This window comes from Pelophylax lessonae (genome assembly GCF_965119305.1).
Source record: "Pelophylax lessonae genome assembly, chromosome: 2".
NCBI lineage: Eukaryota > Metazoa > Chordata > Amphibia > Anura > Ranidae > Pelophylax > Pelophylax lessonae.
The window spans coordinates 256,221,597-256,238,894 of record NC_138769.1 but is presented as its reverse complement, the minus strand read 5'-3'; the positions used below and the strand labels follow the sequence as shown (position 1 = coordinate 256,238,894).

The following is a 17,298-nucleotide window of genomic DNA, read 5'->3' as shown; positions in this document are numbered from 1 at the left end:
CATCTAGGTTGATCAAAGTGTTAACTGTGTTCCTAGCCAGTGTTTTTGTAACGTGTGCTGCTTTTACTAAGGGAAGTGCTGGGTTTTCTTTCCTGCTTTGCAGAGACACAAAACCCATTCCTTCTCCCCTGTCAGAACAGGGATCTGCCTTGTTTACATACAGAAGCGCATGCACCCCCTGTAGGCGGACATGCAGAATCAGGTATACTGTATAGGTATATAGGTATTAGGCCCTGTAGCAGTAAATCTGTATGTAGGGCAGTTCAGAAGTGGTTAAGCCATAGTTTTGTGTGATCTCCTTTGACCTTTTCACATCTTCTAGAGTGAAATTCCAGTAAATTGATTAGTCAAGTAATGGGCAGCACAGAGGCTAAGCAGTTAGGGCTTCTGCCTGGCAGAAGTCACTGGTTCAAATTGCAAACCATGGCACAACCTGCCTGGAGTTTGCATGTTATATAGTTACATGGTTAGTACAGTTGAAAAAAGACACAAGTCTATCTAGTTCAACCAATAAAAAAAAAAAAAAAAAAAATCATACAGTCCCATATACACAATCCTATACCCACAGTTGACCCAGAGGAAGGCTAAAAACCCCAGCAAAGCATGTTCTCCCTGCGTCTGCATGGGTTTCCTCCCACACTCCAAAGACATGCTCATAGGTAATTGGCTCCTATCTAAATTGGCACTAATATGCGTATGTATGAATGTGAGTTAGGGACCTTAGATTGTAAGCTCCTTGAAGGCAGGGACTGATGTGAATGTACAATATTTATGTAAAGTGCTGTGTAAATTGTTGGTGCTATATAACCACTTGACCTCGGCATTGCATTACTTTAACTGACAATTGCGCAGTTATGCAATGCTTTACCATAATAACATTTATGTCATTTTTTCCCCACAAATAGAGCTTTCTTTTGGTGGTATTCGATCACCACTGCATTTTCTTTTTTTTAGCGCTATAAACAAAAAAACATTGCCAATTTTGAAAAAATGTAAAACAATAGTTTTTACATTCTGCTAGAAAACAAATGAAAAAAAATCGAATTTCTTCAAAAATGTAGGCTAATATGTATTCTGCTAAATGTTTTTGTTAAAAAAAATCCCAAAAAGCGCATATTGATTGGTTTATGCAAACGTTATAGCGTTTACAAATTATAGGATACATACTGGAATGATTTATTTAATTCTTTTATACTAGTAATGGCAACGATCAGCAACTGCGATATTGTAGCGTACAATCGGACACTAATTGACACTTTCGACACTTTGCGGGAACCAGTGATACTAATCCAGTGATCAGCGCTAAAAAAATGCACTGTCAGTGTACTAATGACACTGGCTGGGAATGGGTTAAACATCTAGGGTGATCAAAGGGTTAAATGTGTGCCTAACCAGTGTTTGTGTTTACTATGTGTGCTGCTTATACTAGAGGAAAAGATGGGTTAGAGTCCAGGCAGGAACACAGAATCCATCCCTTCCCCCTGTCATAACGGAACTCTGCCTTTGTTTACATCAGGCAGAGCTCCTTTCTCAGTCTCTGCCCGATGATCGGTGTGTGCCAGTACCTAGCACACAGCTGCCTCTCTGTAGCAGTAAAAGTGGGTGGTCAGCAAGTGGTCATTGCCCTCACTGGTATGCAAAGGGGAAGTATGTCTACAGTAGTAAAGGTGAATTAGATGGGCAAAGCAAGGGAGAGTCAACAAAGAAGAACCCTTTGGAAAAGGTCAGCTAATGGGGAGAGAAGAGTAGTCATAAATTAGCTCTGATGTCACTACCCCAAACTAAAGGATGGATAGGTGGATACGTTTACTTTTAGTAACATGTTACATCCATCTTTATGGTGTAACATGTAACAAAATAGCATGCAGCACCCGACCCCGCAGTCATATTTTAAAATCATCATGGCAGGAATCTGTGAATGAAGAAACTAAAAGTCCAGTCTGCCACTGCGGCATATGGCTTGTAGTTCCTAATATGAGCACCCTCATATTTAATTCACTACCTCCTCTTGCCCCTACAGAGGTATTGGTAATGAAGCTGGAGTGTGCAGGAGCCTCACATTGCACCTGCAGTCCAGTGACCGTGGGTGCATTGCTCTGCAGACTCCTGAGAAACATGATAATAAATGCGCATATTTTTACCTGCAAAAACATGTGCATTTATTTTATTTTTAAAAGGGGTACTAAGCCCTTAAGTCAAAATGTTATTACAGATGAGAGAAAGCAGGAGGGACGGATTGTGGAATATGTATTTAGTGCAAAATTCTTTCTGATATTTCAGTTGTTGAGTTGCTTATGTATCTATTTGCAACCAAGTGTTTTTATTTTTACATTTCATACACTAAATTTAATCATGCTATATTGATATACATGCTATCTAAAGACACAAAGCCTTTTAACTAACTAATTTCTACATGTTGGGACCACAAAAATTTACCATGAGGGTCCATTATTTGTAACTGCTCTCCTTATGATAAAAAAATGCATTTGCATATTATCAAAAAGCTGCTGTGGTCATCTTTAGACATGAAAAATGATTTACTGAAGATGTATTTTCTCACCATATCTGCTGATTGAAGTTCGTGATATGCTAGCTGAAGCTGGGATATTGTATGATGAGGTTTGTTTGGGAACCAATGCCACCACCGACCGATCAGAGACCTACACGGAAAGAAAAGAAAAGTTCTCTTAGATCTTAAGGTAGCCTTGTACAAAGAGAAATGATTTCATTTTTAATAAATATCCACTAAAAGCATATAACTTCTAAAGCTGGATTAGTTGCCACCAGTTGTTGTTGTTAAAGGCCTTTATTAATCAGGATATTTAAGAACTTACAGCAGGTTAAGCATAAATATAGTGGTTATCATTAAATACAACTGTTGTGATTTTTTATTCCCTTGTTAACAAGTAGGTTTAAGAGAATTTTTGGCCAAAGTTCTCTTCTGGGTTACAGGAGTGAACTTATTTATGCACTCCTGTGACCCAGATTCAGCCTTCAGCTGACGTCACAAAACCGGTCCAGGCTCTGGAAGGATCGACTTTAAGGTCGGTATCTACCCATATGCCTGACCGACAGCTGGCCCAGCCTCTTAGCGTGCTGCAGAGAGCTTGAGCCAGCAGCTTCTGCCCCCTCCACAACCAGGCACTCCAGTTTAAAAGTAGCCATACTCCCCGCAGATACTACAATTTGTGGAAGCAAGTTCCACAATCTTATTGCCCTTACTGTAAAAAAACCCTTTGCGTAGCCTGAGGTTAAATTACTTCTCCTCTAATCGCATTGAATGACCTTGTGTCCTCTTGCACTCCTTGCGACTGAATAGGTTTTTTTTCTATGCTGAGATCACCGTTGAGGTATTTGTAAATCGCTATCATGTCCCCTCTAAGGCGTCTCTTCTCTAGGGAGAATAATTTGAGCGCTTGTAAACGCTCCTCATAATTTAGGTCCTCCAATCCCCTAACTAGCTTAGTTGCCCTTCTTTGGACTCTTTCCAGTTCCAGCACATCCTTTCTGAGGATTGGCGAGCAGAACTGGACAGAATACTTACATTTTGGCCGGACCAGAGTTTTATAAATTGGTAGGATTATCATTATTATTATATAGTATTTATATAGCGCCGACAGTTTACGCAGCACTTTACAACTTGAGGGTAGACAGTAAAAATACAATACACTTTAATACAGTAGGAATCAGAGGGCCCTGCTCGTTAGAGCTTACAATCTAAGATTATAGATTTATCTCTGGAATATATCCCCTTCCTTATGCATGCTAATATTCTGCCGGCTTTGGCAGCTGCAGCTTGACATTGCATGCTATTGCTTAGTCTATCTTCAACTAAGACTCCCAGATCTTTCTCCATTAATGATTCCCCAGAGGTTCCCCTCCTAACGCATATTTTGCGTTTATGTTTACTATACTGTAGGTGAGTATGTATATTTGTTTCCCACACTTCCTTTAAGGGTTCCTAGTGTTGCTTAACTTATTTACAAGCACAACATACCCAACAGTGTTATGAAAATACCCAAAGCAAAAGAGTGTATAGTGTGTTCTTCCAAACTGAATGACAATGTGTAAGCAACTAAAGTATATGGTTTTTCTGAAAATGTATGTTAAAATGTTATCTTTGTGTTTACAGTTAATACATTTAGTCAACATAGATAACTTTTAAAATCAACATTTTATGTTCTAAATGAGGTCGGTTTAGAATTCTTCCAAAAAATTTTAAAATCTAACTTTTTAATCTAACTTTGCCATCTATTGGGGATACTATGCAGAAAAGTACCTTTTAGGATATGAACTGCGGCACTAACCTCACTCTCAATCATAAAATGGGAAAGAGAATGAATAATTTCACACTGTCAAATAACTATCAGATTCTAAGTATCTTGAGCTTATTTCATGTGACTTTTTCTTTCTCAAACACTGCCAGATTCCACCCCACTGCTCTCGCTGCTGTGTCTGTGTGAGGATTCTCACTGAAGCCATTGGAGTCTGTAGTCCATTGCACTAGCAGCTCAAAGTTCAGATCTCAAGGGAGACTTTTTGTCTTTTTAACCTCACAGAAGCAATAAAATAGACTAAAGAAAAATATAGGCTAAGATCAAAAATCCAACGGGGACATGACCCCAAACTAGCAGGAGGAAAGTTCAAAATGAATCTTAGAAAGTATTATTTTAATGAAAGAGTAGTTAGAATAGACTTCCAGAAGGGGTAGTGAATCCATCAACAGTAAGTTGATTTAAGCATGCTTGGGACAAACATAGATCTATACTCTATAATCTATTTTGCAGATGAATGATGTTGGCCATCATGCCTCGGAGTACACTTCATGAATCTATTGCAATTTTTTTATTAATTTTTTTAAGATTCTGCCAGTAACAGTGCATCCTGTGCAAGCTGATAAAGTTAAGCCACTGCCTCTCAATTGGCAACAGCACTGACATACTTGCATCTTCAGTTAGCCATTTGGCTGCCTATGAGGTCTGTGCATGCCTCCTGTGGACCTGAGCAGCACTAAATGTAAAGAACGTCTTTTTAGCCTGAAGTTGAATCTGCCCACAAGAGCTCTCCATGGTGCTCAAACTGTGTTTATATGGTATCAACACTAGGAGGACTTGTTGTCATTTTTTTTAAACAAATATATAGTAAACACAAAAAAAGGGTGGAACTGGCAAGGACAGAAGTATGACACATCTAATGGCAATCTTTTGGCATGTGTGAAACTTCTGAATGATAATTGTGGTTTACAAAAAAAATGGTAAGTTGAATTTTTTTAACTTTTAAAGGAGAAATGCAGGGAATTAAAAATAAAATAAATTCACATTCTCACCTATATGGCTGCTGATATGGCTTGTTTATCAGGTGAGGAGAATATATCTACTCATTGTATCATCAGATGATATGACTACTCTTGGAAGCACTCCCCTTTTCTTTTTGATTGATTTCACCTATATGACTGTGGCATCAGTCCAATGCTGCAGCTGTCCCTTGCCAGCTCTAATACTGAGAACTGTGGCATTACATGACTGCTGATCACTCGGCGGTGACTGTCAGTCACTGATCTCTGCTCTGCTCCTCCAGCACTCACTGGAACACGGGGCGGTGGAGGGAGCATGAGTGGCTGGCTCAGGCTCTCAGCGGCGTGCTAGTAGGCCGAGCAAGCTGGCAGTCAGGCATCTGGGTGTATCCCACCCTTAAAGTTGGGATCCTTACAGAGCCTGTGACAAACTCTGTGATGTCAGCTGACAGCAGGCTTAAGCGCGTAGTCAGCTGGACCTAGGTCACAGGTGTGCAGAAATAAGTGCACTCCTGTGACCCAAGAAGTGTAGTCAAAAACAGTTTCACCATACTTCTCTTTACATTTAAATGTACTGTTTCAGTAATTAAAAAATGCTATCCTTGGCTTAGCGTATTAACTCCTCAAAATACTCTTTTTTTTTCTGTCTAAATATAGTTATTTTTTTCATAGCTAGAATTCAAGTATATTTTAAACTGCATCTTTGTATGCTTAAAGGTCGGGAGTTACATAAAACAAGTCAAACTGAAAAGAGATGCATTCCTGTAACACGTATTAGAAGAGCTTTGTGCTGAGAAATTTTCTGGGGAAGCGGATTAAAGTGTATGTCCAGCAAAAACTTTTTTCTTCTGATTTAGATAGATTGGAGAAGGATTAGAACGCCTGTTACAAATATTTCCTATCACTTACTGCAAGGAAGTTTTTTATTGCTTGTATATTTTACTTAATTTTCTGTATTGTTCAAGCTTGTCACCATAAGAGTAAATTAAAGCAAATCTGTCTAATGATGTCCTGCATAGACTCCACTAGCCCAGGCTTTCCAAAACAAAGAAAAATGTTTTGGCTGGAAATACAATTAAAATTAATATTATTTAGCGCTTTTTTGTTAATAATAAACTATAATACAAAAAGTATATAAGCTTTTAGATTTTACCTTCCTGAATGTAAAGTAGGGATGGCCTGGATGTTCGAGTCGAACGTACGAACACCCGGGGCACTCCGCGGCATGTTCGCCTGCCGATGAGTGCCCCATAATGCACTGCGTGATTGCAGTGCAGTAAGTGCTTGTGATTGGCCAAAGCATGCACCTGACCTGTATGCTTTGGCCAATCACAGCACAATGTCATGTCAGAGCCATGATTGGCCAAAGGCAGGGTGCCTTTGGCCAATCATGGCTCAGGGGCTAAGTCCATGTCCCACACTATATAAGGCTGCTGCTGACACAGCAGCTGTGTATAGTGTGTGATAGTAGAGATTAGGCAGCTAGTTAGTGGATAGTGTGTTGAGTTAGTTTAGTGCAGCCAGTGTGGTGTACAGGTAATACCCCACTTTAAAAATGTATAGATATGTTGTAGTCCTGGGTCCCCTCTCGGTGCTCTCCAAGTTTTGTGTCCCTGTCACCTATAGTTCGTGAGCAGTGCCATGCCAAGCTGACCAAGATTTCCCATAGACGCCAATGTTAAAGACAGGGAGCAGTGCCATGCCAAGCTGATCAAGATTTCCCATAGATGCCAATGTTAAAGACAGGGAGCAGTGCCATGCCAAGCTGACCAATATTTCCCATAGATGCCAATGTTAAAGACAGGGAGCAGTGCCATGCCAAGCTGACCAATATTTCCCATAGATGCCAATGAGCACTGAAAGCTGAAAATTGGTCTAGGCAGGAAGGGGGTGAAAGTGCCCTGTATTTAAGTGGTTAAGGAGAACCCTATGACAGAATTTAAAAAGAAAATAAAATGTCATTTGGTCCCCCCCAAGATCTATACCAACCATTTGGGTCTGGTATAGATTTTAAGGGGAACTCCACGCCAAAATGTAAAAAAAAAACGGCGTGGGGTCCCATCCCAAAATCCATACCAGGCCCTTATCTGAGCATGCAGCCTGGCCGGCCAGGATAGGGGGGACAAGTGAGCGCCCCCCTTCTGAACTATACCAGGCTGCTTACCCTCAACATGGTGAGGATGCTCCCCAAAGCACCTTGTCCCCATGTTGATGGGGACAAGGGCCTCTTACCAACAACCCTGGGCTGTGGTTGTGGGGGTCTGCGGGTGGGGGGCTTATTGGAATCTGGAAGCCCCAGATCCCGAGCCACTCTATGTGAATGGGTATCAGGTACATCGAACCCCTACCTATTCACCAAAAAAGTGTAAAAAAAAAAAACACAAAAAGTTTTTGACAAGTTCTTTATTCAAAAATAAAAATAGCGTCCCTCGATGTAAATCCATCTTCAATCATGTCATTTGACGTCACGTGGCCCCATTCTTTGCCTATAAAACAGCTGTAAAAGCTCAAGAGCGGCATACGGTGGGACGCCTCAGAAGAAGCGAAGCGTCTTTGAATTTTTTCTACTTTGCGGGTGCAGCGAGCGTCATGATTGACGATAGATTTTTTAATAAAGGACTCGTCAAAAACTGTCTTTTGTGTTTATTTTTCTGTACACTTTTTTGGTGAATGGGTAGGGGTATGATGTACCCGATACCCATTCACATGGGGGGGGGGGGACTGGGATCTAGGGGCCCAATTGTCCCCCCCATCCTGGCCTGCTAGGATGCATGCGCAGATAAGGGTCTGGTATGGATTTTGGGGGGGACCCCAATGCTGTTTTTTTCATTTTTTTTTATATGTGTTGCTGGGAGCTGACAATACATTACAGCCATGAGCAAGTTTAATTACATTTATCCTTTAGAAATGTCAGTATTGTTGCAACAGACTCAATACATCGTACAGAAGCACCACTTTACATGCACATTAGGGGACCTCCCCCCAGGCACGATATTTAAAGGAATTTTTCTTTTTTATTGTTTCACTTTAAGCAAATCACTGCTCCTGTAAAAACCATCAATTTAAAAAACCCGGGTCCCCATACACTTTTTATGGCAATAACTTGCATATAACCCTTTAAAATTAGGACTTTTGATTTTTCATGTTCGTGTCCCATAAGCTTTAATAGAGTTTGCATGTTCACTAGAACTTTTTCCCTGTTCGAGATGTTCTGGTGCGAACTGAACAGGGGGGTGTTCGGCCCCTCACTAATTTTAAGCAAATGCACCTTGTATGCTCTATTTATACATGATACATAATATATTTATAAATTACATTCCGTTTTACATAATTTTATCATTTCAATTTATTTGAATCAAAGCTGCACAAAATACTACCAAATATATATTAGTAGCCTGCATGACACCAAGGGCGCCTTACACTAGGGCTATAAGCAAAATACATATAGTGCAGAAAAGGACATATAAAGTACATTTATAGTATAAAAGGCTAAAAAAAGACACAGGTCCATCTAGTTTAATGTGTGTGTGAATTTGTTATTCTCTAACAATCCCCATAGCCCTGTAAATTCTGTTTCCCAAGGAAGACGTCTAAAAGTTATTTGAGGTTGTTGACACTCCCAGCTAGTACCACTTCTTGAGGAAGAGAGTTCCACATTTTTCCTGCTCAAGCAAGAAAAGAAACCTTTCAGCAATCAAAGTTTAAACCTCCTTTCTCCTAACCACAAATGGTGGCCATGTTTCCTCTTTTAGTACTTTAGAGTAAACAGTTTATTACAGTTGCCAAAGCCACCTTTGATATACAGTATTTGTACATTGTAATCCTATCCCCTAAGCACCTCTTCTCCAGAGTGAATAACTGTAATCCATGTAACCAATAGTCATAGCCTTCAGCTCTTTGCTGAACTCTTTTATTTAACAATGCCGTTCCTGAAGCTTGGTGACCAAACCTTAACTACATATGCAAGCTGAGGCCAAACAAGTGATTTGTAAAGGGGTAGAATTACTGAGTTATCTCCTAAATACGTGCACTTTTCAATGCATGAAAGTATTTTTATAGCTTTAATTATTTAATTTAATTTAGTTTCAGTCATTTTTTTGTTTATTACAAGTAAGCAGCTACAAAAAGTGTAGCTGCTGACTTTTAACAAACAGCCACTCCCTGTCCCACGATCCAATGGTGTACTCACCCCAGCCGTGTCCTGTGTCCTCCCTCAGCGGCGCCGGAATCACTACTATGGACACCCTGCTGTGACAGCTTGTCATGTGTCCCAGAAGACTTTGGGAAGGAGAACTTCCACTACCCATCACCTAAGGTGACAGAAGTGGGAGCAGGTACCTGTCAAAATCAGTTACCTGCTTCCCCCCTCTCCCCCAAAAGCTCAGTTTTACAAACGGGAGGCGAGGAGTAGGCCTAAAGCAGAAGTTTCACTTTTGGGAACTTCGCTTTAATATATAAATAATTCATGTATATAAAGTGCAGAAATTATAAATATAAAGTGCACCATTTAAGAAGTCCACACCACTGGTGTATTATTTTCTTACGTCAGTAAATTTCGTCACCATGTGCATAAATATAATGTCATCAAACAACACATGGATAAACAGAAGGCTTCACAATGTGGGAAAGAAACCTTTTGCTATGGTACTCCTCTCCAGCAGGGTGCCGTCACACCACCAATATAACGAGCCTGAGAGGGACACTCACCACATGGAGCCACAAGAAATGGTATATGGTGTAGAAATTTATTCATAAAATGCATATACAGTACATCCATCCATTAAAATTACAAAACGGAATTCTCCATCACAGCCAAATTGCAAGCCACAGTATAGGGCCAGCACTTACTAAGATGACTGCCAATCCCGCCACGGGAAGCGGCAGCATGACATCAGTACATATAGCTCCACCCAGCGCCTTTGTGCCAATGCACGTCTTTAGGGGATACTGAGTGCTAACTCATCCTCGGCTTGAGTTTAAATAGCCGGGTAATGATTTACAATAAATGGACTGGCGCCATAGTATGCAACAAACATCACAGGGGATGTTTTCTTGCCCATGGCCCAAGATATTGATAGGTGTCACATGAATGCTATATACTGCCAATGAAAGAAGGTACTTCGCAGTTTCATTTTTACAGGATAACTACAATGACATAATTAAAATACATTATTAGAACGGATAAAGGTTAGTAAGTGCTCTTTGTGTCACTTTAACTAAATTTACAATTGAGCTACCTACACAAATATTTAGTTTTGTAGTATCTATGTTTGTATAGAATATCATTTTTGCCATCTTTCATTCAAAATACATGTCATAAGCTATGTTTGATCAGGCTGATCTTGATGAGTTTTTTGGTCTTTTATGTCATTAGAACACAAGTTCTTTTACAAGAAATCTGTATGCCTGGAGATATTATATCTTTAATTGCACAAGGTTTTTGCAATATGTTAGCATAGTTTAAAAAAGAAAATCATGGCATAATAACACCTTTGTGAAAAGGATATAGGTGAAAGGGTCATATCTTTTTTTAAAAGAACATTTTAAGCTTATGTCATTTACTGTCCCATCTTAAAGCTGTAGAATTGATCAGATTTAACCACTTGCCGACCGCCGCACGACTATCTACGGCGGCGGTCAGCCCCTCACAGGCAAAGTGACGTAGGTCTACGTCGCTCGCCTGTGAGGGTTTAGGGAGCGAGCGCGCGCCGCCGGAGGCGCGCTCCCGCTCTCGCGTGGTCACGGACCCCCCCGCGCGTGTGACCGGCGGACCCGATCGCCGCCGGCCACTCTGCGATCGGCGGGGGAGAGGGAGAAAGTCAGGCAGCTTGTGTAAACAAGCTGCCTGTCATTCTCCTCTCTGTATGAGAGCTGATCACATGGATCTACTATGTAGATCCATTGATCACTCTGCATACAGTTGAAGCCACAGCCAATCACAGTTAGAATCACGCCCCTAGGGACACACACAGCCCCTCCCTCTCAAATAAAGTTAACCCCTTCACTACCAGTGTATTTTTACAGTAACAGTGCATATATATAGCACTGATTACTGTAGAAATGTCACTGGTAACCCCAAAAGTGTCAAAAATGTCAGTCAAGGGTCCGATCTTTCCGCCGCAATGTCGCAGTACCGCAAAAAAAATCGCAGATCGCCGCCATTACGCGTTAAAAAAAAAAACAACAAAAATGACAAAAATCTTTCCCTTTGTTAGTAAACGCAATAACTTTTGCGCAAACCAATCAAAATACGCTTTTTGCGATTTTTTTTTACCAAACATAGGTAGCATAAAACAAATTGGCCGAAAATATTAAAAAATTTTGATTTTTACATTTTTTTTGGGGGGAATTTCATATAAAAAAAGGGAAAAATATTGCTATTTTTGCAAAATTTACGCTCTTTTTTTGTTTATAGCGCGTGATCAAAAAATCGCACAGGTGATCAAATACCGCCAAAAGAAAGCTCTGTTTGTGGGAAAAAAAGGACGCCAAATTCGTTTAGGTACAGCGTCGCACGACCGCGCAATTGTCCGTTAAAGTCACGCAGTGCCGAATCGCAAAATACCCTCTGGTCGTTTAGCAGCCAAATCCTCCGGGGCTTAAGTGGTTAATTATAGCTAAAGTACAAAGAGAAGAAAAAGGTTTTAAATGCTGTGGGTCATAAGTCATTTTTAATAAACCAATTCTATTCTGTTTCTATGAACTTTATAAAAACGTGATTTTTGTGAAGACAAGCAATAACTCCACCTTTTTAAACTTACATCAGTAGGGTTAATAGGGTTATCATAGATACATTGCAGATAATTGGTATTAAAAAAATAAAAAATATCTTTTATAAGCTTTCTTTTTTAAGGGTCATCTATGAACGAGGTCACATCATTTTGCTGCAAAGCTCACTCCCCTCTTGATTTAATTTTGTTATAAAATGGTGACCTTACTCCCCAAAAACACTATATATAAAATACAACAAACGTATTCTCTCCCCCAAATCACAAACACCTGAAATGTCTTTAGAAAGTAATTTCTTTTGTGTTGATAAAGCAAATACACCTACAGTACTTTCTAGTTTACAAGTGGAAAACATCATAATGCAATAACAGAGCCACACTCCTTTTCTATAGGCCTTTTTTTTTAGAACCTATATATCCATAGGGTTTTAAAAGGTTTCACTTTTTACCACCTTATTTGGTATATTATTATATAAATTTCATTACAGAACCCCACTGCATATTTTTGCAAGACTAGGAGTCATATTTATAAAGCAGCCACTACATCATAGGTGGTGAATCATTTTCTATAATAACACATGCAACAGGAAGATTCACATGTAGTGAATTTTTAGTAAACGTCCCATTCACTGCTTAATAAATATGCCCTAAGTGTATGATATGCTGGTATGAAGAATAACCTGTATTGTTTATGGTTTTCCTTTGTTTTGTTGCAAAACCTACTAACCTAAAAGCGGTTTTAAATACAAAAGGATTTGCATGCTAATGCATTCTCTGCATTAAGGTAAAAAAAACTTCCGCCACTCCCATTCCTAATCACTTATCTGAAACTTACACTAGTCTGAAAAATCTGTGTAGAATGTATGCACATCAGTAGACCTAACTAGGTAAATATTAAATGTTTACTCTGCCAGGAGCTTGAACAAGTGGCAACAAAATGGCAATTGACTAAAGAACCTATGTCGTGTGACCTCTTTGTTTGCCACAGTTTCATGTGCTGTGGTTCTGGTAATGGCAAAGCACCTGTGGCAAACAATAATGAGTTCTGAGCAGAATACCATTTTTTTTTACTCAGAAAGCCTGTGTATCCTGGTTAAAGCTGATGTGATTGCCCCTATGGACCACACTAGAAAGATTATTGATGTGTTCATGGGGATATGCAAGAGTATCCTACAGCAACTATTCATTTTGGAATGGACCTGGGTACTGAGACTCATCTGGTTGGAGTTGTACCCCACTTGTTGCTTTCTGCAATATTTGAAGGGGATTTCCCTGCATTTTGGAAGCTTTAGGACTGTCCAGACTTGGTCACAGAATCTGAATCAGAGGCTAAGCTAGAATACTTGGTCTGCACAGAAAATTTGGGCTTGGAAGACTCCTTTCAGTGACTCCCAGTTTTACATTTTGTTCTGTTTTGGCTGGAGAACTGAGGTAGTTACTACAGCCCATGAGAATGGGCAATGACAACAACAATAGAAGGGTGCACTGACCTCGTACATTACCATTTAAAAAAAAAATGTAAAATCCAAAAAAGCATTCACTGTACCCACAAATGCATGATAATAGCACACATGTAAGGAAAATGGAACCGATTGCCTCCAGGACTGCCAGGATACTCCTATGGGGCTGAATGACATAATGGCGTCCGCATATGCCTGGCTTATGCGTTTCCAGGGAGAACCCTCTTCTTCAGAGCCAAAAGTACTACTGACCCACCATAAATTCACAAGGTGTTATCTAGCCAGTCTGTACCGCCCTCATTACTCCACCCCACAATGGGCAAAGGTCAAGGGTGTAGTCAGCAGTACAGACTGGCTATATAACACTTTGTGAATTTCCGGTTGGTCAGTAGTACTTTTGGCTCTGAAGAAGAGGGTTTTCCTTTGAAACGTGTCAGCCAGGCATATGCAGATGCCATTACATCATCCAGCACCATAGGAGTATCCTGGCAGTCCTTGAGGCGATTGGTTCCATTTTCCTTACATGTGTGCTATTATCCTGCGTTTGTAAGTACAATGTATGCTTTTTGGGATTTTAATAAAACTTCTTAGGTGGTAATGCACGAGGTCGGTGCGCCCTTCTCATGTTGTTGTTTTTTTAGTATATTTGGATACCCTTGGTTCTGAGGGGGCAGCAAAACCCTAGGTGGTGATACCAAAGACCACACAAGCACACTCACCTTCCCATATACCACTTGGGCGCAGGAGAGATACTGTTTTAGTTTATCTTTTGTTTGTACATGAGAACAGGCAGCCTGCTGCTGACACTGAGGTCACTCTGCAATTTGCTTATCTTAATACCCATAGGGAAAACTTTGGTACCCAGCAGTCAAAAGATTCTCTGCCTGCCAGGATCTGGGAAAATTTTGTTATGGTCAATTTTGTACCTGTTAAACCAGGAGACAGGTTATGTTTTTCTTTACTTTGGTAGCAATGAGGATATTGAGCATATACTGTAAGCGAATGAAGAAATTTATAAGCAGTTGATGGTCCCTAAGTGCCCTTGGAGAGAATTGCAATGTACCTTGTGAGGTCTTTGAAGAACATAATTTGCATTTTTTACTCAATCATTCTGCTAGTAAGATCCTGCATACTGTGTAAACATCAGTAACCACTTCCAGACAAGTGTTGTACCTGTACGTCGCTGGACTTTGGGTGGGTTTACCAGGATGATGCCTGCAGGCATCACCCCAATACCATTTTTTAGAGCCATGAGTTGGCTCTCTTGTAAAAGCAATCCTAGTGGCTAACTAGCTGCTGGATTGCTTTAATAGCAGGAGGGGATGCCCTTCTTCGTCTTCCTTGGCTTACTCAGATGTGTTGGCTGGTCAGACAGCCAAAAACCGGGATCAGCATTGATCGGCTCTCCACTATAGTAACCTGGAAGGGATGACATGACATCACTTCTGGATAACCCGGATGTCAACAGTGCCATTTTAAAAAAAATTCGAAAGCATTCAAAAACTCCAACCTTGGTGTTATGAATTCTTTTAAGGGCAGAGGAGGGAATTGAGGGCTTATAGCCCAGATCTCTTCATAAAGAGTACCTATTGCATGCCTATTGCTGTCTCAAAGATGTCTACAATCCTTGTAAAAGCAATAAATGTGATAAAAAAAATTAAAGCAACAGTGTAAAAAAAGAAATAAAAAAATATATATTTGTCCCCCCCCGTCCCCCAGTTCTTACGCGCAAAGGCGCCCCACACAGGTGAGGTATCGCGAATGTCAGATCATGGGCAGTAATTCCATCATTAGACCTCTGAACATTTAAAGTGGTGAAGGTGGAAAAACTGAGGCATAGGAGAAGCACATTTAATGGGAAAAATATTTGAAAGAAGAAAAGCACTACTAATTGAAGTATAGTCATTTGGGACGGTCACATTTGTTTTATTTTATTTTATTGTACGCAAGAAAGTTTGTCACTAAATATTGATAGCAGTTTTGTGGTTTGAAAGTAAGGTTTTGGTTTCAAAACATTAATTCGATTGCACGTGGGTAGGCGCAGCCAACATTTTTGATTTTACTCAGCGTAACATCATATTTTATAGTTTACAAAAAAATTGGGTTAGGTATTCTGTTTTCTTGCATTAAAATTCAAAAAAGTGTAATTTTTTCCCTATAAAATTGCAAGTATGTGTGGCATAACATAATTGCAAAACCCACCGATTTATTCTCTAGGGCCTTTGCTTTAAAAAAATATATAATGTTTAGGGGTCTAAGTAATTTTCTAGCAAATAAAATGATTGTTACATGTATACAAAAAGTGCAAAAAAAAAAAGGCCTGGTCTGGAAGTGGGTAAATTATGTTCACGTGCAAAAGAGCTAAAAAGTAGAGCTACATTTGCTAGCTGGACATGAAAAACAAAATATAGATATAGAGTATTTCATATTTACCTGGCTACAAATAAAAACATTTTAAGCTTTTTTGTCCTAAGCGTGTAAATAAAAACCACTACATTTTCCTAACGTTTTGTCTTTATTTCCTCTGTACAATTTCTGCAACCTTAAAAAAACAGCTTGCTCGCTTTTCCATTAGGAAATCAACCAAATGACATCCAATATACCTGTCATTTATGACCACATAGAGATTTTAGACAATTTAACGGCAGGATCCAGAACACTGGAGGCAACATAGCTGACAACTTTGCCATGTGCTGATATAATTAATGGCATCGCTATCTGTAATTAGAAGCATACTGGAATAGTTAAAAACGCAAACAAACAAACTAGATGATTTTGGCAGTTAGCACTGCTGCTTCTCAAAATACTTAATGTATATTCCAGAAAACGAGCTGTTACATGAAATAGAATATATACATGTATGTAGAATTAAACAATTAAAATATCTACGCAATCATGTGTCATATTGAAATTGCATCTATATATAATGATTTTAAATATTTAATCAGTTATTAGTTTTGTGCTACAGCTAAATTGATTTTGAAATGTACAGCTCAGTGTATTTTACCAATATGAACCTTTTTCCCCAAAGCATGAAATTTTTTAAAAAAAATGAAAAATAGTTTTTTTTTATTTACAGAATTTAGTGTTAAAATTCAGTCAATAAGCCTTATATTAACAATTTTCTGAGACACAGGGGAAAAACTGCTGGCATGTTTAAAGCCATTATGTTGTACTGCAAAATCAACTAAACAGTAAGGAATACATCACTGAATTAACAATAGTACATGCAGTTTGCCAAAAATAAGTTCACATCCAAGCATCCATCGGCATCTCCAACATGTTTTCGAGGATGAGGGGAAGATCCAGTGAATAGTCACGGGATCACGGTACCACCTACACATTAATTAGTAGTTTTTCTCTTGAGTGTAATCCGAGATGGATGATTTGTAGGTAAGGAGAAATGCTGTGTGCCAGTCCTCAACGGGGACCCTAAACCCCAGCTCCCCAGACCAAGTTTAAGTAAACAGAGGAAGCATTTTTTTAAATCAGCTAGCTGAGGGTAGCAGATGACTCAGGGTGACCAACAAGTATAGATCAGTTCCTCATCCCGTGGGGGATTTAGAAGTGTTGGATCTGGAGCGCTTCTTCTGCATTTAAGGTTGCATCCTGTTGATAGTGGAAGGCCAGGGGGGCGGACTTGAGGGGCCAGTCCGGTATGGATATTTGTGGTAGTTCAAAAGTTCCCAGGAATGCAAGGAGGTCTCCTAGAGTGCAAAACACAGCAGATTTACCGTCATGAGATGTCGTGAGCTGAAAAGGAAATCCCCAATGGTACTTGATGTGTTTTGCTTGAAGGGCACCTGGCTTCAAGGCA

General features: G+C 39.7%; 1 protein-coding gene across 1 annotated transcript in view; it reads right to left on the bottom strand.

Annotated features, from left to right (window-relative positions):
- Nucleotides 1–17,298, bottom strand: part of PLXNA2 (plexin A2) — a 539,737-nt gene that overhangs the window by 20,505 nt on the left and 501,934 nt on the right. Inside the window, exon 27 of the mRNA XM_082245705.1 lies at nt 2,561–2,660. Within this exon, the coding sequence (XP_082101831.1) occupies nt 2,561–2,660 (100 nt within the window). The remainder of the gene's footprint in view (nt 1–2,560; nt 2,661–17,298) is intronic.